Source organism: Rhipicephalus microplus, chromosome 1, assembly GCF_043290135.1.
Source record: "Rhipicephalus microplus isolate Deutch F79 chromosome 1, USDA_Rmic, whole genome shotgun sequence".
NCBI lineage: Eukaryota > Metazoa > Arthropoda > Arachnida > Ixodida > Ixodidae > Rhipicephalus > Rhipicephalus microplus.
The window spans coordinates 26,694,657-26,718,367 of NC_134700.1; the positions used below are offsets into that span (position 1 = coordinate 26,694,657).

Here is a 23,711-nt window from a genome sequence, read left to right on the forward strand (position 1 = left end):
GTGCCCTGTAGATATGGCTCATCTCCTCCACACTATTCCTGCAGCGTGCCGGCGGGCGTGCCCTCTCCTGTTCGCTTCATCTGTGGGTGGCTACTACAACTACTACTGTTGCGACTTCCTTTATTCATTCCTTGCAGCAGAATATCAGTCATCATCATTTTTGAGCCTCCTCACGAGCTGACGCTTGGCCTCGTGGCAGCGCCCGCTCACCCTTGTCTTTTTCTTTCTTCAGTTCCATTAAAGCCTTTCATTTGGCAAGACGTGTTTTTGCTTGATGTGAGCCGCGCCACAACAAAAAATCTTAGAGGTCTATCACATGGTGCCGAAAACCCGGGACCTTTGACGACGCCAACATCATCGACGTTAGGAGCCGCAACACCTCGGAAGACGGCGCCTGCGATCTTGGCGAGATATAACGACTGCGGGCGGCAGAATGGAACGACATCTTAGACGACGCCACAGCCTGCGGTCCCAGCTGGATGTCCTGTTGTCCGAGGCGGAAGACCACTTGCGAGGAAATCAGGCCGTCACGGCAGCAGCAGTAAGTGTATTCCTCGACCGAATAAGCTCATTTTATGGTCAGACAAAGAAAGTGGATGAGGCAATTTTTGAGGAGACGCCAGACGACCTGTTGGACAGCGAGACGTTAGACGCTGGAGAATACCGCGACAAGGTTGTTACTCTCACAGCGAATCTACGAGTCAAACTGAATGAATGAATGGCTGCTCCTCCAGCCCCCCTACTTACGAACGTTCACCCGTTATCATCTAGCAAAAGCAAGCTTCCCCAACTAGAACGCGTAAAATTTGATGGTAACCGCAGACTACGGCCGAGATTTTGGACGCAGTTTACATCAGCAGTCCACAACAACAGCGAGTTAAGCACAGCTGACAAGTTCAACTACTTGAACAGTTGGGTTACCGGAGCCGCCGCGTCGGCCATATCGGGATTACAAGCTACCAAAGAGGGCTATAAAGACGCTATTGAAATTTTAAAGAAGCGTTTTGGAGATCAACAGGTCATAGTGCACGACCATTTGCAAGGTTTGCTGGATCTAAAGCCGGTGTCGTCGTCAGCAGACGTTCGTAAGCTGAGGCAACTTTACGACAAGGTACAGGTTCATATTCGAAGCCTCAAGGCGCTTGGCACAAACTCGACAACTTATTGCTCCATGCTTCGGGAAATCCTGCTAAGAGTTCTACCGACGGACATGGTGCTGCCTTTTCACGAGATGCACAAGGCATCCTCGTTGTCTGCATCCTCTTCGAATACGCAAGGCCATTCAAAATGTGTAACGGTTCCAGAAGATAACGATCTTCGAATGCTTCTGGAATTCTTCGAACTTCAACTCACTTGTCGGGAAGCTGTTGCTGAACAAGACATAACAGAAACTCGTCGAGCCCCAGATAAGGGAGGACTAAAACACAGTCATCCACGTGACGTTTCCACGACAGCTGCTCTACAAAGCTCAACAAAAAGTCCACAACAATGCCTGTTCTGCCGGTCTGAAAAGCATTCTGCCGAAGTCTGTGATACGAAGAATATCGACTTCTCAAACAAAAGGGAGATGCTCATCAAAGCTGGGCGATGCTTTCGTTGCCTAAAGCAGGGCCACATGGCAAAAGATTGCAGAAGCCGGTTAAAATGCGGCAAGTGCGCAAGAAGACACGCAACATCAGTTTGCACATCCGATGACATCAAAAACGACAAGAAGGCGATATCTGCATCGGTCAATCTGGTGTCCAAGCAGGCAAGGTCAGTCATAATGCTCCAGAGCCTGACAGCCACCGCATTGGGCACCAAGTCATCCGGTCGCTACCGAGTCCTTTTTGATGGCGGAAGTCAGCGAAACTTCATTACAACCAAAGCTTATGAAATACTTGGATGCGAACTAATAGAAGAGGAAACGTTAGCCATCGATGTGTTCGGGGGTGATAACATACGAAAAACCATGAAGAAGGTACGTGTATCGATTTTCTGCGAACCAGAAGCTTCCGATTTCCACAGAAGCGCTGGTGGTGGACACGATATGCACTGAATGCATTCCGGTACCAGAAGAAAACGTTATAGGAGAAATTAACAAGATGCCCTTGAATACGCGAGCTCTCTCGTTACAAGGAGTAGAAGACAAACAGATTGCAGTCCTTATTGGATCAGACTATTATTGGGATATAGTAAGGGGTACTGTGAAGCCTGTGTTCGAAAAGTTGAAAGCTGTCAAGACGAAACTGGGATGGACTGTGCAAGGACCATTGTCTACTGTAGCCGATGTTACACAGAGTGCCAATATTGCAGTCCTACGATCGACAGTGACCGAGCAAGATATCTCCAAACTTTTGACTAGTTTCTGGGATATAGAAAGCACCGGTATCCAGGCCAAAAATGAAGAAACGACGGTCGCTCGATTGGTGCTGGCAAATTTTGAGAACAACATCAATAAGAAAAACAATCGATATGAAGTGGCGCTACCGTGGAAGGAAAGGGTTGAGATGGGTGAAAACTACGCAGTTGCACTCAAACGTCTGCACAGTTTGATGAAGAAGCTTAACAAAGACAGTGAGCTCTTAAAACAATACGAAGCAACTATTCGAATGCACCTCGAAGAGGGATATGCTGAAAAAGTACCTTCAAAAGAAGACCAACCAATTAAACCCCGGTATTATGTGCCACACCGAGCCGTCATACAAGAGGACCGATCTACTACGAAGGTACGCATCGTGTTCGACGCTTCGTCTCACGAATCCGGGATGAAGTCCTTAAACGACAATCTAGAAGCCGGCCCAAATATAAATCCCGACGTAGTGACGCTACTGCTTCATTTTCGACGCTACAAGATAGCAATGAATGCTGATGTTGAGAAGGCGTTCCTTCAAATTGGCCTGCAAGAACACGACAGAGATGCACTTCGCTTCTTGTGGTTCAAGACTTCACCTCAAGTGGATAGCGCACTGTCGGAAACAGAAGTTTGTAGAATGACGAGAGTGCCCTTTGGAGCTACTTCAAGTCTTTTCCTTTTGACTGCAACCTTAAAGCATTACTTCAGGTCCGAAGAAAATCGCTTTCCTTCGGCAGCCCAGCTATTGCAAGACTCCATATATATGGATGATCTTCTTATTGGCGCTGACACCATTGAACAAGCTATTCAAATGCATAAAGAGATAATTGAAATCTTCAAAGATGCTTCAATGAACATTCGTAATTGGGCCAGCAACGACCCCGTTGTATCTGCCGTCTTCGTACAAGGAATCACGTCTTCCGAAAAATCACTTTGCTCACCTTCTGGACCTCTGAAAGTCCTGGGACTTTATTGGAACAAACAGACGGATACCTTTTCGCTTAGGCCCCAGGATATTCTACAGTTTATGGAGGAGCATCGAATTACCAAACGCTTTGTGCTTCAAGCTGTTGCAAGAATCTACGACCCTTTGGGGTTTCTGTCACCCTTTATAGTAAGGGCGAAGATCTTCCTACAAGATCTCTGGAGGGAAAACCTCGGCTGGGATGACACCATGCCAATGAAGCTGTCAGCTGTCTGGAAAAAATGGAGCAAGGAGGTAGCCATGCTACATGAGATCAGTATTCCCAGGTTCCTCGCAGCGGGCAGCGAAGGCGCTTATCAAAAGGCAGAACTGCACATCTTTTCCGATGCTAGTGAGTCAGCATACGGTGCTGTAGCCTACCTTCGTACCGTCGACTCAAGTGGTACCGTCCACACTACACTATTGATGGCAAAGACGAGAGTTGCACCGTTAAAGACCTTGGCGAGGCTGGAATTAATGTCAGCTTTACTTGCAGCCCGCTTATATGCCTACATCATCAAGAACTGCGACCTGGGCATTGGTGAAGTAACATTTTGGTCAGATTCCCAGATTACCCTTTGCTGGATTCACAAGGACCCCGTTTCTTGGAAGGCATTCGTACCGAACAGGGCGCAGGAGATCAGAAATTCGACAGAATATTCTTGATGGCGATTTTGTCCCGGAAAAAAAAAACCTGCAGATTTGCTCATTCGAGGCTTGACTGTACACAAACTGAGTAAATCACAGTTGTGGTGGTATGGACCCGGATGGCTTGCCATGTCTCATACATTTTGGCCTGAATTTAGGGGAAACCTTGACCTCGAAAACGGAAAACTCGAGGCAGCCGAGACGGGGCCAGAAATCAATATCCACGCTGTTAACTTGAGAACATCGATGCCAACGCTGCTTGATAACGAACGGTTCAGCAGCTTCACAAAACTTGTAAGAGTAACGGCATGGGTTTTCGTTATGTTAAAAAGTTGAGCATGGAAAGCGATAGGTTCGAGGAGCTGTCTGCTGAAGAAATCCAACAGGTGGAGTGCTACTTGATTTGCGTAGAACAGAGAGCTCACTTTGGTAACGAAGCCAACTGCGTCGCAAACAAGAATCCAATTCTTTCTCAAAGTCCAGTTGGACAATTAAGATTGTTCCTTGACAACAACGGGCTGCTTCGGGTACAAGGAAAAGTTCAGATTACGGACGACTCGTACGGTTCTCGCCATCCAATCCTCCTACCAAAAGACTGTCATCTCGTTACTTTAATCATCAATCATTCTCACGAAAAAGTCTTCCACGGAGGAGTACGAGACACACTGACTCAAATAAGGGAACAATACTGGATTCCACAATTACGACAGCTGGTGAAAAAGACAATACAACGGTGTGTCATCTGCCAACGCCTACAGTCTAAACCAGTTGAACAAGTTTCACCTTGTATGCCCCAGGATCGTTGTAAACAAACGCCTCCGTTTCTTGTAAGTGGAGTAGATTTTGCGGGTCCACTTTACATCAAAGGGCATCTTCACCAGCGCTCTTACATCGCTCTTTTTACTTGTGCTGTAACAAGAGCCGTTCACTAGGAACTTGTTGAAGATTTGACGACGGTGGCTTTCCTTTGTGCACTTCGGAGATTCGTATCACGTCGAGGCCTCTGTCACACAATGTACAGCGACAATGCCCGAACCCTCGTCGAAACGTCCAAAGATCTAGAGAAGCTCTGGCGAACAATTCGGCATCCCGAAGTACTTGCATGTTTCTCTTCCTCGAAGATTCAGTGGAAATTCATTGCCCGAGTGCTCCTTGGTGGGGCGGATTTTTATAAGAGACTCGTACGATCTATGAAGACCTGCTTGAAGAAAATGCTTGGTCGACGTTTGGTAAATCAGACAGAGTTGGTCACATTACTAACGGAAGTGGAAGCAGTAATAAATTCTCGGCCTTTAACATATGGGTACAATGATGTGGATGAGCCGTGCCCCTATCTCCAGCAAATTTTCTCGTTGGAAGAAGACTGACAACGCTACCACCTTACGACCTCAAAATAAAAACCGAGTCGACCAACGATCAACTGAAGAAACTTTGGAGCAAGAGAAAGAGAGAAGAGGATTAGCAAACTTTCTGGTCTCGTTGGTTAAAGGAGTACCTCAATGAACTCAGGAATTACACATTCAACCAAGCAAAACAAAATCACATATTGAAGGAAGGCAATGTAGTTCTACTCAGAGAAAAACATTGTCCCAGGCAACTGTGGACCTTGGTTCGCATAGAAGAACTGATCGGTGGACGTGACGGCATCGTGAGGACTTGCTTTCTGCGCTTGCCCGACGGCACTGTTGTGAAGCATCCTGTGCAGCTACTCTACTCATTGGAAGCCACCTAGCGTCATCTGTCGGCGCGGGAGACTGTTGTGACTTCCTTTATTCATCCCTTGCAGCAGAATAGCAGTCATCATCATTATTGAGCCTCCTCACGAGCTGACGCTTGGCCTCGTAGCAGCGCCCGCTCACCCTTATCTTTTTCTTTCTTTAGTTCCATTAAAGCCTTTCATCTGGCAAGACGTGTTTTTGCTTGATGTGAGCCGCGCCGCAGCAGAAAAGCTCAGAGGTCCATCACTACTATGATGTTGGACAAGCCTACACCCAAAAGAGCTTCGCTTCTAAAAGCAGATGTTCGAAAGAGTTCTGATTGGCTGCTTCTGCCATGCTAATGCAGTAAGCCTCGCTGGTGTGATGCTTACATCGCGAGGTCGCGACTGTCTAAAATCAAGCTACTGAGTGTCGTTTTCGCACTTGTTTTGTGTTCACTGGTCGACAATAATTCAGTATACAAAATGCCTCAGTTAAAGTACAATTAAGGCGCAAGCGAAAGTTTAGTCTATTATGAGTGCGCGCCGCGCTCGTCCCTATCATGGCAAAAGCGCATCTCGAACTGACTGTCATAGTGTCGATTGGTTGGCAGTAAGGTTTTGCGTATCGGCGCTTCAAATGTTGTGTCGAAGACCACCGTGGGAGAAGTTTTTGTATTCACGATCAAGCATGTTGTACTTAGAAACATCAGGCACTGCAGCCATGAACATCGCAGCTGCGCTTTCTGCTCGAAGTCATGACTAGGCCTGACTCCACCCCAAACTTGGTGGGTAAGACTGTGGCGCTAGCATGTATATGAAAGCGAATAAGCCGTAAAGCGCTTCGTCGCAAGCAAACGAATCACATCTGCCGCTCAGTCCTTCGAACCACGAATAGGTATCGTGCGCGTCAGTTGTGAGCCCCGGCCAAGCTGGTCACGCATCGACCGCTCCGAACAGCAGTGGCAGCGGCCAGCAATTTTGCGCGTCCACACTTCAACACGCAAAACCAAGCACAATGCAAGTCAATTTTTCGTCGCCGTAGCTCGGCATAATTAATCATTAATGAATCAAAGATTGGCGGCCTTCATCCTAAACCGGTGCGCCGATATCCGCAGCGCTATTCCTGTCCAAAACTATGCCAAGCGATGTTCGAAGTCCAAAGATATAGAATTAAGGATGTCCGCAGTAGCGAAGAACGCTATAAAGGTGCCCAGACCACATTGCTGGCCTCACATTTTAGTCAATTATATCCGAATGCCTGTTTTACTAAAATCCATAGTAAACGAAGCTCAATTATTGAAACAAAAAGGGAGGTCAGCCAAAAGGCACCAATTGGTATGTAGTATCCGACTGTCTGTTGTAAACAGACCCGTTGTAGAGAGTTTTTACTGTATGTCTTTCTGTGGATAAGCGTGGCTGCACACCTGGGAAACATTACGTGCACTTTGAGCGGTGGCTGATTGATAGATCAACTTTATAAGAATTTTTCGAAACACGCTCTAGCCCATGCCGAGTAATTCCTTAGCAATGAGTTGGAAGCATTCAACCATCTACTCACTGTTCAATTCGCATGGTGGTTATTCTACACTTGTATGACACTACAATTATGCATAGGTTAACACAATTCCTTGCCACACATTTTACCTAAGTGTTTTGGCACCGTCATGACATATTTGTTTAGTTTTTTCATCTTGAACAACTAAGCAAACAGCTTAGTTGTTTTGGGCACATAGACCTGAAAACTGTAGGATTGGTGCATTTAAAGTTTCCCGACTTTATAAGTTCGCATCATGAGGTACAAAATAAAACCTTCACTTGAAAACCCCCCAGTGGCAGGGCCCATAAGCCTATAGGTCATTTTTGTGAAGAGAGCCCATATGCCTATAGGTCAGTTTCGTGAAGAGAGTTTCCTGCATCACCATGGCTCTTCCATGGTTACTTGACAGATATGCAGAAGACTGCATTTTGTACGTGCTTATTAACGGAAAAGAAAAATAGAGGCTTACAAAGAGGGTTCAAATTAAGTTGACAGCAATGCAGTGAGCAACGAAAAGGAAATTTGTAGAGTGAAATATTCAGGGCAGGGCATGTAGTACAAATTACCCCTGGTCATTAAGAGTAACAGAGTGGATTCCAAGAGAAGAAAAGTGCGCAAAGGGGAGGCAGATAGTTACACAGGCTGATGAGATTAAGAGGTTTGTGGGTACAATGTAACAGCGCACTAAGCACAGGACTGGGTTTATTAGTGAAACAAAAGAGTCACCATGGGGGCAGCAAGTAATAAGCTAAACTGCTCCACACCTTCAATGCTTACAGCTAAAAGATTTAGGGCAGACTTTGCTTGCAGAAAAAGTTGTTATACTTGGATGCTCAAATCTTCAACTGTACTTCAATCATGCAGACATTCTTAGCAAACAAAAACAGTCATCAAACAAAATGGCTTTTTGTTGCAATATATGCTTAATAAGTGCTCGCCTGCTTCCAAAGCTTATGCTAGAAATATAATGCAGTGGAAGGGCTTCAGTTTTAAACAATTGCATGAATGTGCAAACTTGCATTTCAGACAAGAATGACACCGGCAGTTTAATTATACATTGCTAAGAGACACATGAAGTAAACAAAACAGGGTGGCCAAGTAAGAGCAAGACCTCTTATTTTTCAGCCCACAATATCACTGCACTAAACGTGCTGAATAGCTGCCCTTGCAGATTGATTGATTTGTGGGGTTTAACGTCCCAAAATGCCCTTGCAGAGATAACAGACCTGGAAGAAGTTTAAAATTAGGGGGAAGCCCGTCTGGTCGGGATGATACATGGTAGAAGGTAAATAACCTGAAGAAAATGCGACAACCAAAGTAAAAGTTTTAAAAGCACATGGAAAAAAGACCTCTTGGCTCTCACGCGGGAGCCTTGTTCACAAGTGAAGCAAAAACATGTGTAAAGCAGTTCGCTTCGGTATATCAATATATTGTGACAATGTGTATATCGGTAAGAATGACGATTTTGAACGGTGCCTCAAGCAGCACATGACGTAAAGAAAGGAAATCGTAAATCCAGTGCCTTGGCTGAGCCCTTGTCAGGTGGTCACACAATCGACTGGGGGAAGGCATGTGTTCTCGCTATCTTGAGTAGCTCATGATATAAACCACTCCGCACACTTCAAACAGGAATGATGGCAATCTGCCGTCAGTATACGCATGCCGCCTGCGTGATATATTCAAACATACATAAGGCGAACTGCTTAACATGTTTTCATTTCTCTTGTGAACAAGGCTCCCGTGTTGGAGTCGAAACATATTTTTTCCGCGTGTTTTTACAACTTTTACTTTGGTCCACGCATTGTCTCCAGGTTTCTAACCTTCAACCACAGACCTGGACGTTCATTTAGTACGACACAGTATCCACCAGAGTCCTTCCTCCTGTTCCTTGGGGCCATCCTCTGATGACTGGAACCACCACCTTGCTATTCTTGTCTTTGCGCAGCTGGTGACACACCAGCAGAGTCACTAGGAAAGCTAGGAAAGCTGGTTCAATGGCAAGGTATCCCACCACAAGCTGCAGGCCATGTCAATCAGCTCCCCTAGTGCACAAGTAAAACAATTCATGTGACAAAAGTATGTGCACTCAAAAACATAAAAAAAAAACAATAACATATCGACCCACAGACACCTTCAACTGATGCATTGGCTTATCTGCATTTCCTTGACCATGATCTTAGAATAACGTTCCCACTACAAATTTCGCTACACAATTTAATTGCTTTGGGTGCACTCAGCAACCTTTTACACTCAGCCAAACTGATACAGAATATTAGACTGCGCAGCACCGCTCACTACTGATAAAATAATTGACATATTTGAAAAGTCCCAATGTCACATGAGCTTACTTACAGGCAAGTACATTAGACCTCGAATGCACAGAAGCCTGCACCAATGGTTGCGTGCTCCTCCCTGATGTAACCTTCGGAAAAAATGGGAGCGTGCATGACTGGGAATATTCTTTAGCCGTGGCTGCCTGATGCGCTTCAGGTCCAAAGTTTTTAACTCTTTCGGGACCGCCCGAAAAAAGGATGAAAAAGAGAGGTGTGGGTAAAATTTTTTATTGTATGAAACAAAAGTACTACACTACTTTATCATACACCAAAATGCAGGTTATTGAATGGTTTTTAACATACAAAACAAATGTTTCACCTAAACATTGCACACAACAAATGAAAAAATCTGAAAGTAAGAACTTAGAGAAAAAAACACAAAAAAGTTTAAAAAAGTGTAAACACAAATTTTCAACAAAAATAAAATTATTTGAGAATATACAAAATGTGGCAAAATGCTTTCTTTCTTGATCGTAAAAGTTTGGTGTGGCTAGGAGTAACGTTTTTTTTGTGTGAGCCCTTTGGCACTAGGTACCAGCACTTGCACACGTGCCTAGGTTGTCGTTGCACGACGCGTGTGCCACTCGCCGAAGCAGTTCCGGACTGAGGTGAAACACAGGTGAACTTGGCACGTGTCACCAAAAACGTTTGTTTTGAGCTCGACTTTGGTGCGTTCGTAGCACAACTTGCAGTTCTTACGTTTTTCGACTTTTTGTGGTTTGTGGTCCGCATGTTTTGGAGTGGGTGGTGGAGGAGATCGAGCTTGTTTGCCATCAAAGCCAAAAATCTGCTCAAGAAGCTCTTCTCTGAAGGCCAGATGATCATACCCGGCTTTTCGACTGAGCTCAGGGATCTCCGGGTGTGATGCACGATGTGCTTGAAAAAGCACAAAACTGTTCACGCAGGCAATGTCGAAGCAATGAAAAAATAACGTCTTCCACCACCGCACACTTCGCATCAAGACGTTGTAGTAACCAATAATTTGATCCGACTTATCTACTCCCAGCAATCCAGAGTTGTATTCGTCAATCAGCAATGGCTTGGGCACTGATACTTCAGTCCAGGTGTTACCACTCCGCACTCGTCTTTTTGCAACAACTTTCTTGTTGGCAGTGTGGATGGTGCTGATGATATTTACAACGCGCCGATCTTTCCACCGAAGGTAAAGGATGTTGCCATCTCGCATCCATCGAATGTCCCCACGTTTGGCTTTTTTTTTCCCAACGTGGCTCCTTCAGTTCTTTGGGAAATCCTCGGCGATCTTTGCGCATTGTTCCACAAGCCAATGTTTTATGGTCAAGGAGGTAATCAAAGAGGTGCGTCGAAGTGTAAAAATTGTCCATAAAAATTTTGTATCCCTGATCAAAGTATGAGGAACACAGATCGCACACTACATCAATAGCCAAGCCATGAGGCCCCGGCTGCACACGGCGGCCAGTGTAGACACTGAACTGCACAGTGTATCCTGTGTCAGGGTCAGCTAGCACCCACAGCTTGTATCCCCATTTAGTCACCTTATCTTTTAGGTATTGAAGAATTCCAGACCTCCCTTTTGATTTTACCATGCGCTCGTCCACGGAGAGATCTCGATTGGGCTGGAAGAGCTGTGCTGACACTTGGTTGATGTGCTCAAGAAGCCACCACATGTATCCCATCTTTCCTTTTGACTGTTGGTGCGGATCATCCAAGTTTGCAATTTGGAGGAGCGCTAGCAAAGCGATAAATCGCTTTCGGGGCATCATGCGTCGTGCAAGGAGACTACTATAAAGACTTCCTACGTTCCAGTAAAGTTTAGGTCTTGGAACCTTCACAATTCCCATGTAAATCACCAGCCCAATGAACTTCAGCAGTTCACAGGGGGTGTCTTCCTCCCACGAACCATCTGGCCGCGAGTGCGTCGGTTTTTCAAGAATGCGGGTCCACGCATACTTGTTTGTGTTTTCGCAAATCATTGCAACAACTTCCGCAGAAAAAAACAGAAGAAAAAAATTCAGGGCAGTCAAAAACTTCTTTGTCCCGCTTCTCAGGGCCATGGCGACGTCATCGCCCAGGTAGACACCGGGCTGTCTTCTTGGCGAAAACTCAATCCGCTTCTGCACTGGTGGCAGGAGATCACCACCATAGGTGGTTGACAGTCTAGCGAACAGATATAAATCAGCGAGAACATATACCGAGTTCACATAGCTACTCGAGAGCCAACTGAAAGCGAAACCAACACTCACCTTCCAGCCCCGCTTGAAGTTCCCGGCTGATCATCCCCTGAATCCTCACTTGAGGTAAAATCTGAGCTCGTAACTTCACATTCCGAGTCATCACTGCCGCTTTCATCGCTAAAATTTACTGTGGAAGCCGAAGATACGCGAGGCGGAAGCGTTTTTCTTATCGTGCTCGCGCGCGAGCACGACGCCATGTTTATTACTGTCGACGACGCCGCGCTGTCAAAAAAAAATATCTGACGCGTCGCCGCCTGGCAATAAAAAAGCAAACTTCACAAAATAAAAAATTATAGTTAACAAACTATCTCACAGATGACGGCAGGTGTTCCATTGAGCAAAAATTTTTATTCTGGAGATGCGCGAAACCATCGATCACGTGTGATCGACTGCCTATGGGCGCGGTCCTGAAAAAGTTAAGCTGTGTCAACGGGCGTTTCCACGCACTACCTGCACAGCCGCAACGCACGTGCCGGGACCCCTGCCGCACCCAAGCGGAGGGTGAAAGACCATCGCCGATTTGCTCATTTGCCCCCTGCTTGGGTACGGCAGAAGTACCGGCACGTGCGTTGCGGCTGTGCGGGTAGTGCGTAGAGAAGTGCTAAGTGGATGCACTCTAGAAGACTGCTACTGCAGCACGGAGCCGAATCAATGCAAGAAACACACTAAACATGCACTCGTGGGTAAGGGACAATATAGTAAAACAATGACTTGGTTTAAATGAATAAACTGTACTCTGAGAACTATGATGGAACTTTCACAATCATAAAATCATTAGTATAAAAGAAAATCAAGGCTGAAGTTTCACTTTTATATTTCCCATTAAAACCTCTGTAGAGACGTCACTGATTTCAAAATGTATTCTCGCTACATTGGCATGCTGAAATTTTCTAAAACATTGTATGTTAGGTCTATGGCACTCACAGATGATAATGTAGTGCATTTTAACCAATTAAATATTAGCTGGTAGAGGCTGCCAAAATCTATGACATCACGGTGTTTGATGCGGGAATCTTAAGGTGCCGTCTCCGCCTGCATTTTCTTTTTGAACCTACAATCGCTTACCAAGCATCTTTTCGCGATATGAGTGACATTTTCAGAATTGTGGAACTGCACTTTAGTAACAGGCAAAAAATTGTCTTTCTCTTCAGCGTCCCTTTCAGTAACATACTTGTGTACCAGCACATCTTATCTCACAACATGAACATGCATTGATAAATTTAGCACTGATCAATCGACGTTGAAATGAGTACTTTTGCGCTGCTCAAGTTCTCAGTACACATAAATATACTGATGAAGTAAGTGGGGTAAAAATTGCCAAGAACCTACTTGAAGAGCTTGGCAACATGTGATACTCTTGTGACGTGTAGAAACAGGGAGACAGATGTCGATGCTGCAATACCACAAACTATGTATTTTATCTTAAGCTATTTTTGCAGACACAATAAGAACAGACACAACGATCTCATGCTTGTTGCGTAGTCTTGCTTTGGTCGGATTCTTGTAGCCTGCACTAGTGTGCTACAGGGCCCCCGTTCTTGTGATGAAGTCACACGTATGTTACAGGTGGCCAGACGCAGAGTGTTGCGCTGCGAAATGCATGCGGCGAGTATGGCAGTTCAAAGTCATAGCAAGATACCTGTGATGTCCAAGTGCAGTCTTGAGATGATCGACAAAAACTGTAACTTCGCAGTCATTGATGAGCAAGCATGAGTGTTTAAGTGTACAGTCCACGACCTTCAATAGATAAGGGAGATGGAAGCTAAGTTGCATGGCATTGTGTTGCACAAAAATGTGCGTGCAGGTTTGTAGGTGAAGACTGACATGCACACTACCTGTTGTTGTTCTTGAGGAACCAAGGTATGCATAGCAAAAAGTAGATGGTATGTGCAGTCAGAATTGTCTACAAGTACTATTGGCGAGTCCCAGATAAATTCACGAGGAACTTGAAAAGTGGTGCCAAATGTCAGCTCAGCGAAGTTTATGGAGGAGTCGCTATGAAGAGATGTGCGGATGCCTAACATAATGAAAGAAAGGCGTTCAGTCCATAATAATGGAAAAGTAGAAGCCATAAACGACGCCTTCAGTTGGCAATGAAAACGTTCGATCATTCCATTGGCCATGAGGTAGTCTTGATGTGATTTAAAATGCGATGTCGAGGTATATTGGCAATGTTGATTCGAACTGGTGAACACGGTCAGTCGTAATGACGGAAGGGACACTGCAGCGGCTAATCAACAGAGTGACGAGGGCTTGAGCTGTCGACTCCGTGGTCATATTTTGAAGAGGCATCACTTCAGGCCATCTCGTGAACCTGTCAATGCAGGTTAACAGGAAGCGATTGTTGCCGCATGGAGCTAGGGAACTGTAATGAGCGTGTGGCACCCTGCCTAGCCTAGTTTCATTACCTCGCCAAGTTCGGCAGGCAACCTTGGTCGCGCTTGGATAATTAACACTGTAGAGCCCTGCTCGGCAGTCAGTAGCTGTTACTCTGCCATGCGTTGGGAATTGTCCTTGTTAGAGAGCAGTGCCTCGGCCCTCCCTCTCGTCCATAGTCTTTGGGGCACATCGTGACACTGGAGACGAGTTCAGGCAACGAGTTGACCCACGCCATCGAAAGCGGCAAAACAACGCCTAATGCATCGAAAGCCATGCCGCTGTACGGAAGGCTCGAGCCGTTCAAGGGAGACGGATCTGCCTGGCCCATCTATGAGGAGCAAGTTCACGTGTTTTTTTGCACTAACGACACGCCCGGGCAGTGATGTTTTGTACTATGCCAAAGGATTCCCATTCAGAGACACAAAAATACCTTATTTTGGAGATTTTTCTCTACAGACGTTGACAAAATTCTCAGCGAAATTCCCTGCACAACAGTACTAATTGTGCCTCGATCCATGCACACATATTATAATTACACGTGTCTCACGTACTGGCTACTTTGAAATCATGACTAGTGCTTTCAGTGCCGCACAACACAAGCATGACCTTATTAATTCATATCCTGTTATATTCATACCCTGTATACACTGCACATTGTGCGCTTCAGGTCTAACACCACTATTGAACTAGAAATTACTCTGGGTAAATATAAAAATAAATCAAAGGCTATGCTTCTGTGGTGCATATGTCAGAAATGATTACTGTAGTTAAAGGCGTACTATGGCCACTAATTATCTGTCGTCAGAGGAGAATTTAAACACTCCTGAAATTCTCTGCAATATTACGAAGATTCCTTTTTTCCTTTTAGCTCGAAATAAAAGGCGAAAATTCTCCTAAAAAAGAAAAATTCTCTGCACGGAATATCACTGCACCCGAGGAGAAACAGCGGGACATTTTACTGGCAAGTTGCGAAACCCTAGTCTTCAGTCTCCTGCTGGACCTCCAAAAACTGGCTACAACGCATACCAGCTCCGCGCTCAGCGAGTTGCTCACTACAGTGAGCTCGCACTTCAGTCCGGCGTTGTCCACTATAATGAGGAGTTTTCGCTTCAACAAACGGAGCTGCCGGGAAGGGGAGAGCGTCGGGCGGTTCGTCACTGTGCAACGAGGTTTGGCGAGTATCTGCGCTTTCAGGGAACAGCTGGACTTGCCACTACGGGTCTCTTTAGTCTGTGGCATAAACAACCCCACCATGCAGACACGTCTCCTGGAACTTTCCAACCTGCTGAGCGACATGGTGAAAGCAGCGCTGGCGATGGACACAACGACAAAAGACGCCGGCTGCGTGCGGCATCAACGGAAGCAGCAGTCAAGTTGGCGCCTGCGGCATCATCGGAAGCAGTGGTCCACAAGGTGGTGGCAAGGGGCGGTAGATGCAGTGGCTGCGGTGATGCCTATAGGGATCAAGGTTGGGTCCTCTATAACCACGCGTGTAGCGGTGAGCAAAAAAAAAAAAAAAAAAAAAACAAGGAACCCGTTCAGGCCGACGGCAGGGGAACTGAGCTTGATTTTTTCTAACCGCAGAGCTCAAGGAACAAAGCGCAGGGGCGTACACATGCGCCTGAGCGCACCAGAATTTATAGGAGGCTGACGATGATGATGGCCGCTAGAGGGCTCCCCGCTTTGATAAGAAGGGAAGTGATGCACTGGTCCCCAGAAACAGTCTTAGCGGTCAGGCAATCGGGTGAAACCTGCGTTCCGGCAGTGGCAAATAAGTTGAAACCATACAAATGTGGCGCTGTAGCTAGGTAGGCGGGTTTCATTCTGTTGGTCGCCACGACCTCTTTACACGTCCATTGAGCTCAATAATGACTGCTTTTTCTGTCCGGCTGAACACCTTGAATGGGCCATCATACGGAGGCGTAAGCGAGGTTCGGATACCATCACGTCGCACGGAAACGTGGCTCGCTGTGGCCAAGTCCTTGCTGACAAAAACATCAGTCGATGATGCCTCGCGACCGGGGCAAGGATGCAGGTGTGAGAAAAGGAAACGAAGCTGTCCCACTGTCTGGATCGAGCGAGCTGACAGCACCTGGCACGAAAAATTTTCCAGGCATGTGCAGCGTCGTACCATAGACCAACTCTGCAGCTGTGCAGCCGAGGTCTTCCCCGAAAGACGAGCACACGCCAAGCAGTACGAGAGAAAGTTCTTCAGCCCAAGATGAACGAGATTGGCGAGCTATCAAGGCGGCTTCAAGTTGATGGTCAACGCGTTCAACCATTCCATTTGCCGATGGGTGGTATGCGCTAGTATGGATATTGCAGACACCGGGCAGGCTCGTCAGTTTGCGGGAGACACCGCGATCGGTAGTTACGACGCTGGGGCATTCAAACGTGAAATCCAGCCACTGACAAATGCTGAAGCCACGGTAAATGCAGTTAAGTTGGCGAGAGGAAAGGTTTCAGGCCAGCGGGTATATCGGTCCACGCAAATGAGGATAGCGAGCACCTGGAGACGATGGGAGTGGGCCGACGATGTCGATATGAACGTGATCAAACCAAGCATCAGGTGAACAAAATGACTGAATAGGTGTTTTCGTGGGTCGGGTTGTCTTGGAGCGTTGACAATGTAGACATTCCCGCTCCCAGCCCTGTATGTCAGAAATCACACTCCTCCACACAAAGCGGGTCCGAAGAGACACTGAGTAGCACGAACTCCGGGGGTGACTGGCACCGTGGAGCTTGTTAAATATGTCATCGCAAGGCTGGAGAGGGACAAATGGTCGAGTTCAACTCCGTGACACGTCACATGTTATGGTGCCCGACGAAAATAAAAGGGGAACATCAGTGAGCTCCATTGATAAGGTGGATGAATGCATCTCTTGAAGTTCAACATCTGTATGTTGCGCTGCAGCGATTTTTTCGAAGTCAAGTGTCGGCGCTGATATGGCATCAATATAAGAGAGGGCATCTGCGGCCGCATCGACTGGGCCTTGAATGTATCGAAGGTCCACGTTGAATTCCGAGATAAAGTTTAGGCACATTATTTCTCGTGCTGTATAAGTGCCGTTATTACTGTGAAAAGCAAAAGTCATAGGCTTGTGGTCCGGGAGGACGTGAATGCTTGAGCCCTCCAGCAGGTGTTGGAAATATCGAATGACCAAGTGTACCGCCAGCAGCTCGCAACCAAATGTGCTGTAACGAGTTTCTGCAGGTTTCAATTTTTGCGAGCAAAACCCAAGTGAATATTAGGAGTTGCATTGCAACTGTTGTAACACTGTGCCCACGGCCACACTAGATGCACCGGTGATAAGACTCATTGGTGCAACATGCAGAAGATGCACCAGCAGTGTTGCATCTACCAATACGTTTTTAGCAGCTTGGAAGGAAGATTCAGAGTCGGGCGTCCAAATCAGGGGGAGGAAGGAGCCTTGGTGGTTTTGAGTAGGTTGGCGAGAGGTATGATCATGCGGGCGATGTTGGGAAGAAAACGGCGGTGGAAGAACTCGCGGAGCTTTCGGATAGATGTTGGACGCTGTGGGGTCTCCGCAAGCGAACGAGCGCCTCGCCACGCGCAGCTCTTGGAGTTAACGGACACAGCAGACGCGGTCGGTACAAAGCACACAACATACATACACTTATTAACTAATTTAGACGACGACATCGTCCGCAGAATGATACATCAATTTCATTAACACGCTACCATACAAACAACATAACGCAGTGACACAATAAACGCACAATAACATGATAAACACACACTAACACACCCAACACACTAACACATACCCAAGGCGGCGTCGCCAACGCCTGACTTTCCACGTGAGACCCCGGCGCGAAGCCCGCGGTGCCGAGCACCGGGGGCCCACGCTACAGACAACCGTTCGCGGCAGCCGCCACGCGCAGAAGAGGCTCGCTGAACACTCGCCTACCACCAAGGCCTGCCTTCCGCCAGGGGCCACCACCGGCGCTACCACTCTACCAACAGTGGTACTCAAAGCGGACACAACGCCATCTATCGCCCGGCGGTGGTCACCACCGAAATAAAGCCTTGGGGCGAGACACCTGCGCCACGTGGCGCAGACAACTTTACAGGGGGGGGGGGGGGGGAGTGTCAGCACCCTCCCATTCCCCCAACCTTAAATCAAACCATATCCCGAAATAAAAAATGAGCTACACAAGCTTTAACAAAAAAGAAATGATATCGCACGACCATAATGTCCTTGCACCACGACACCGCCGCTGGTCGACACTGCTGCACTGTCCGGCTAGACTTCACCTGAGTACCGGCCCCGCAACAGCAATGTTGCCGTCGGCGCGACGATCCGTCGCTAGCGCCAACACGTCTTCCAGTTGCGACCAGCACTCGAAAGGGCGCCGGACTGCAGGCAGTTGCGCAGGTTCCAGGCATCTCCATCGCCCGACCTCACGACCGCATTCCTGGCCAGCGACGCTGACGATGTGCAGGAAAGCCGGCCGTGGATGACATCCCTCCCGCTGAATACATCAATAACAACAACAAAAAAACTTCAAAGAAAACAATCGAGCAGGTCCTCGGGAAGGGAGCTTTGAGCTTTTCGTCCACGTGGTACGTTGGTCAATACTGCTAGCTAATACATCGGTGGCGGCCGAGACGCTCATGAAAATAAAACAAAAATCACTTTTCCTAACTCGTGCTCACAAGAAAAAAAAAAAGTGAGGGAAGCAGAGCGCAACACGTCAACACCACGATCCACCTAGTTGTGCCACGTGCGACAGGCGGCTGTGCAGAGCCTTAGGCCTAATGAGTCGCTCGGCAATAACCGGCATCCACCCAGCACCCAGCCTAGGCGCAGAAGAGGCAGCCGCGAGGAGACGTCCACTCTGTGAGGTGGCCCTATCGCTCGCCGCACACAGCAGCTTACCGAGCGATCGGCGTCCACCGCCCCGGGCGGTGTCACGACGCCCCGACGCCGAGCCGCAATACAAGTCAGCAACGACGCCCGGCTCCCTGAGCCCAAAGATATAGAAGAAGCTATTTACAGAAAATCGGACCACCCACGAGGCTTCCGTGCTCACTCGCTTCGGGCCTGGCCTACAAACCACGTGCTCTAGGCCTTTCTCACCCCAGGATGCGAACCGCATGGCTCTCGTCATAATTCAACAACGTTTTTGAAAACTAACAAAAAAAATGACAACACTTGCGAGCAAAAAAAAAAAAAAAAGAAAGTCAACCTGCCGACAAATTCAGACACGTTACAAAACCAATCTCCTCGCTTCTCAACAAAGCACACCACCGACGCTAGCAAAGAAGTCCCCCCTAGGCCTACTCTAGTCCGGCTCTAACAAAATCCCTGTATTGAACAGCAAAAACTGCTGTCCGACACTCCAAGAGCCCCACGTTGGGCGCCAGTGTGGGGTCTCCGCGAGCGAACCAGCGCCTCGCGACACGCAGCTCTTGGAGTTAACGGACACAGCAGACGCGGTCGGTACAAAGCACACAACATACATACATTTATTAACTAATTTAGACGACGATATCGTCCGCCGAATGATACATCAATTTAATTAACACGCTACCATACAAACAACATAATGCAGTGACGCAATAAACACACACTAACACACCCAACACACTAACACATACCCAAGGCGGCGTCGCCAACGCCTGACTTTCCACGTGGGACCCCGGCGCGAAGCCCGCGGTGCCGAGCACCGGGGGCCCACGCTACAGACAACCGTTCGCGGCAGCCGCCACGCGCAGAAGAGGCTCGCTCAACGCTCGCCTACCACCAAGGCCTGCCTTCTGCCAGGGGCCACCACCGGTGCTACCACTCTACCAACAGTGGTACTCAAAGCGAACACAACGCCATCTATCGCCCGGCGGTGGTGACCACCGAAATAAAGCCTTGGGGCGAGACACGTGCGCCACGCGGCACAGACAACTTTACAGGGGGGGGGTGTCAGCACCCCCACAACGCGCCTAGAGTTTCAACTTTCTTATCTGACGGTGTGACGCCCTCGCTAGTCACACGATGTCGGAGGAACTCTATGTTTTCGACACCATAGACACACTTTGCGGGGTTGATGAGAAGGCCATGTTTCACCAGCCGAGCAGATAGGAGACGCAAATGATTGCAATGCTGTTCGGCAGAAACACTAGCTACCAGGAGGTCGTGAAGATATGCAAACACGAAAGTTAATCCACGGCTTACTTCGCTGATGAACCTCTGGAATGTCTGAGCAGCATTTCTGAACCCAAACGGCATGGGAACATACTCGAAAAGCCCAAATGGCATCACAATTACAGTCTTGGGGATGTCCGCTGCCTCATCTGGAATCTGGTGGTAAGCCTTTACCAAGTCTATTTTTCTGAATATCACCCCTCCCGCGAGATTGGCAAAGAAGTCGTGAATGTGAGGAAGGGGATAGCGATCAGGGACAGTGCGCACGTTGTGAGAACACGGTACTCGCTGTACGAGCACGAATCCCCTGGGTCACGTTTCAGTACCATATGCAGAGCTGACGACCAACTGCTCGACGAAGGACGGATAATGCCTAGATGCAGCATGTGGTCGAATTCTTTTTTGGCGATGACAAGGCCGTCCCCAGCAAGGCATCTGGGTTGGCAAAATACTGGAGGGCCACTAGTGACTATATAATGTGTAACACTGTGGCAGACTGGCAGCTCAAGGTTGGAAGGTTTGGTGATGGCTAGAAAATCTGACAGAATTGAATCTAATATATAAGAAGGTATTTGCGGCAATGTTACAGTAGTAGTTGTTGGAGGTGCAAGAATACCTTGTATGGACATACTAGTTCTGTCGACAAATCGACCCACGTGGAGGTACACACTGATGGTGAATTGGGTCAGAAATCAGCATCCAATATACCATGCATACAATAAATACCCATCTGAAGGTGCATCAGAGACCCAAATCGATGGTAAGAGAGCGCTGACGTGTTGATAGGAGAGTTGTTGCCTGCTTGAACAACACTGACCTCTGCACTTTTGTCCTCAAGAAATCGATGTCAAGCAATCCTGTCAGTGACGTAGAACAGGAATCTTGTCATATGACAAAAGTCACTATCCCCCATCAGTGGCTCGGCGGCATGTTTCTCTGCCAACTACAAGGAGGTCGGCATTCATGAGTGCTGGCACCAAAGCCGCTGTGATACCAAGAGTATACAGGTCGATGAGGACTTGAACGAGAGCAATATCTCGGACATCTGGGACGGCAATCGCAGTCTCCCCGAGGAGGGTGGGACGGTGACCGTAGTGCATTAACCGTCTCAGTAAGGTGATCGATCAGTTGCTCGAGGCGAGACTGATGGTCTTCTAGTTGCGACAGCGGAATGATAGATGTCGTTGCCAACGCACTTCTAGCTAAATAGTCAGTGACGCAATCGGCAAGCTCTGAAAGCTTGTTGAGGGGCAGGTCATCTGGTACGGTAGTTAAGGCAATAACCACATTCTGCGGCAGGAGCTGAAGGAACAGCTGTCGCAGCAGCAGGCTGGTTGCGTCCAACCGACAGTTACTGAGAAGCCGCTGCATGCGACGCAGTAGTTCAGATGGTCGCCAGTCACCTAGCTCCTCCTCGTTGAGAAGCTGCTGAAGACGCCTGCTGAGAGGAACAGACTTGCGTTGAAGCACGGTTGTCTTGAAGTGGTCCTAAGGATCCGTTGCAGAGGGCACCCCCAGAAGGTCTGCAGCTGCGTCCGTTGAAAGTGCAGAGACAGCAAGCTGATACTTCGCTTGCTATGAAGTAATGCATTGAAGGGTGAATATGGCCTCAATGTGCGTGAACCAGGCTGCAGGATTCTGTGGCCAAAATGACAGCAGTGAGTCTGCACCGTGGCGACGCCTTCCGTGTTGACCGTCGGTCTGTCGTTCGCCGTCTTGTCCATGGCGCAGTGCTCGCCTTGCGGCACTCGCGTCTGGGTCACCACGTTGTAGGGACTGAGGTTGGGTCCTCTATAACCATACGTGTGGCAGCAAGCGAAAAAAACAAAGGACCCGTTTAGGCCGACGGTTGGAGCAGAACTGAGCTTTACTTTTTCTAACCGCAGTGCACGCCGCACGAAGAACAAAGCGCAGGGGCATGCACATGCACCTGGGCGCGCTAAAATTTATAGGTGGCCAATGATGAAGATGATGATTGCTGGAACGCCCATTTGCCCTCACAGTGCCACTTGGTACATACGCAGTGCTTCATGTGGAAAAAAATGGGCACCTTGCACGGGTATGCCAAACGGGGTAGCAGAACAGTGGACCACAGCAGCAGCCTGGATCAAGCCCAGGCAAGAGAGTGACTTGCCCATAGAGCCAATAGGGACAGCAATTTGGAACGGACAGTAGCGTCATCTGGGTTCTGTAGGTAATCGTAAAAAGATTGAATAATTACTATTTTACTGATCAGTGAAAACGTTTTGTTATTTTCTACACACAAATATCTTTTTTGCATCAATTATAACTAATAATATTGTTTGGATAATTTATAACTGCGTATAAAATGAAATAGGTTTCAAAAGCACCAGGGTGTCTCGATATGGCGGCTGGCCTTGCGCATAGCAGACATCATCGTCGTCTGTTTCTGCGTCATGGCTGAACCCGCTCAACATAGCAGCCCCTTTTCTCAATTTCTCTCGTTTCATTGCAGTAAACTGTCTATTATAAGCTCATAAGTATCTTGCATACTTACTTAAGTAAGTTGTGATGCCGCATACAGGCCGGGCAAAATGCAACGCTGATCACAAGCTTGCAGCAATAAATCGTTTTATTACAAGTCAATCGATCGATGTTCACACAAAATAAAGGCCACATAAATAACATTTTAGCACGCACAGCAGTGAACAATATGCATGCATCAATTTTCATGTGAAAACAAGGTACGTACTACGCATAGCTTCAACGCAGATGCTCGGAGCACAGAAGCTGTCCAGCGCTGGCCGATATATTCAACCCACTCCACAAAACCTTCGCTACAGTAAGTAAAGTTAAACCACTTACGTCCCTGCACATGTGTAGCTCAAGACTTCACAACACCTCGTTGGCAGTATTCGGTAAACTTTCTGTGATTGGTATCAACATAATTGCGTGCCTTACACGAGCAGTGCGGTGAGACTGTTTGTTTCCTGGTTCGCGCTGCTGCCAACTAAGGTGTGTCACGTTCCAATTTCATACACATTCGCACTATGCATGCTTCTTAATGAATAAAATTAAATGAGAAACTGTTTTTTATGCTTACCATTCTCAAGACTTATAAATAAAATCGTCGAAAAAAAGGCTTCGTTCGGTTTCGGTTACCTACACTGGGGGTGCACCGTCGTCATTTCGATGGTGGCAACTCCTCACGGCGTGGCCGTGAAGCTCGAAACATGCCACGGGCCTGGCCCAGGTTCCACATCAGCCCGTGGTCCGGGGTAGGCGTCGCAAGTGGCGGCGCAGAAGTGCGGGGGCGGGGAAGTGCGGCAGCAGGCTCTGGTTCTTCCGCGGCCAGACTCAGCGTCGTGACCGAGGATATGCCTATTTTCGACATGTGGCACACAGGCCTTGTCCCATTGTCCGTGCCGTCGTACGTACTAACCGTCGAAGTTTGGAGGCAACCTGTTTTCGTGGAAGA

General features: G+C 47.7%; 1 protein-coding gene across 14 annotated transcripts in view; it reads right to left on the reverse strand.

Annotated features, from left to right (window-relative positions):
* Window positions 1-23,711, reverse strand: part of Hs6st (heparan sulfate 6-O-sulfotransferase) — a 476,371-nt gene that overhangs the window by 381,014 nt on the left and 71,646 nt on the right. For 2 of the 14 annotated variants that reach the window (XM_037429273.2, XM_037429272.2), the window contains one exon: window positions 7,869-9,225. The exons of 8 other annotated variants lie outside the window; for them this stretch is intronic. In XM_037429273.2, coding sequence (XP_037285170.1) covers window positions 9,213-9,225 — 13 coding nt within the window. In that variant the 3' untranslated portion in view covers window positions 7,869-9,212. 4 more of the 14 variants (XM_075891372.1, XM_075891408.1, XM_075891376.1 and 1 more) reach the window with 4 other exon arrangements.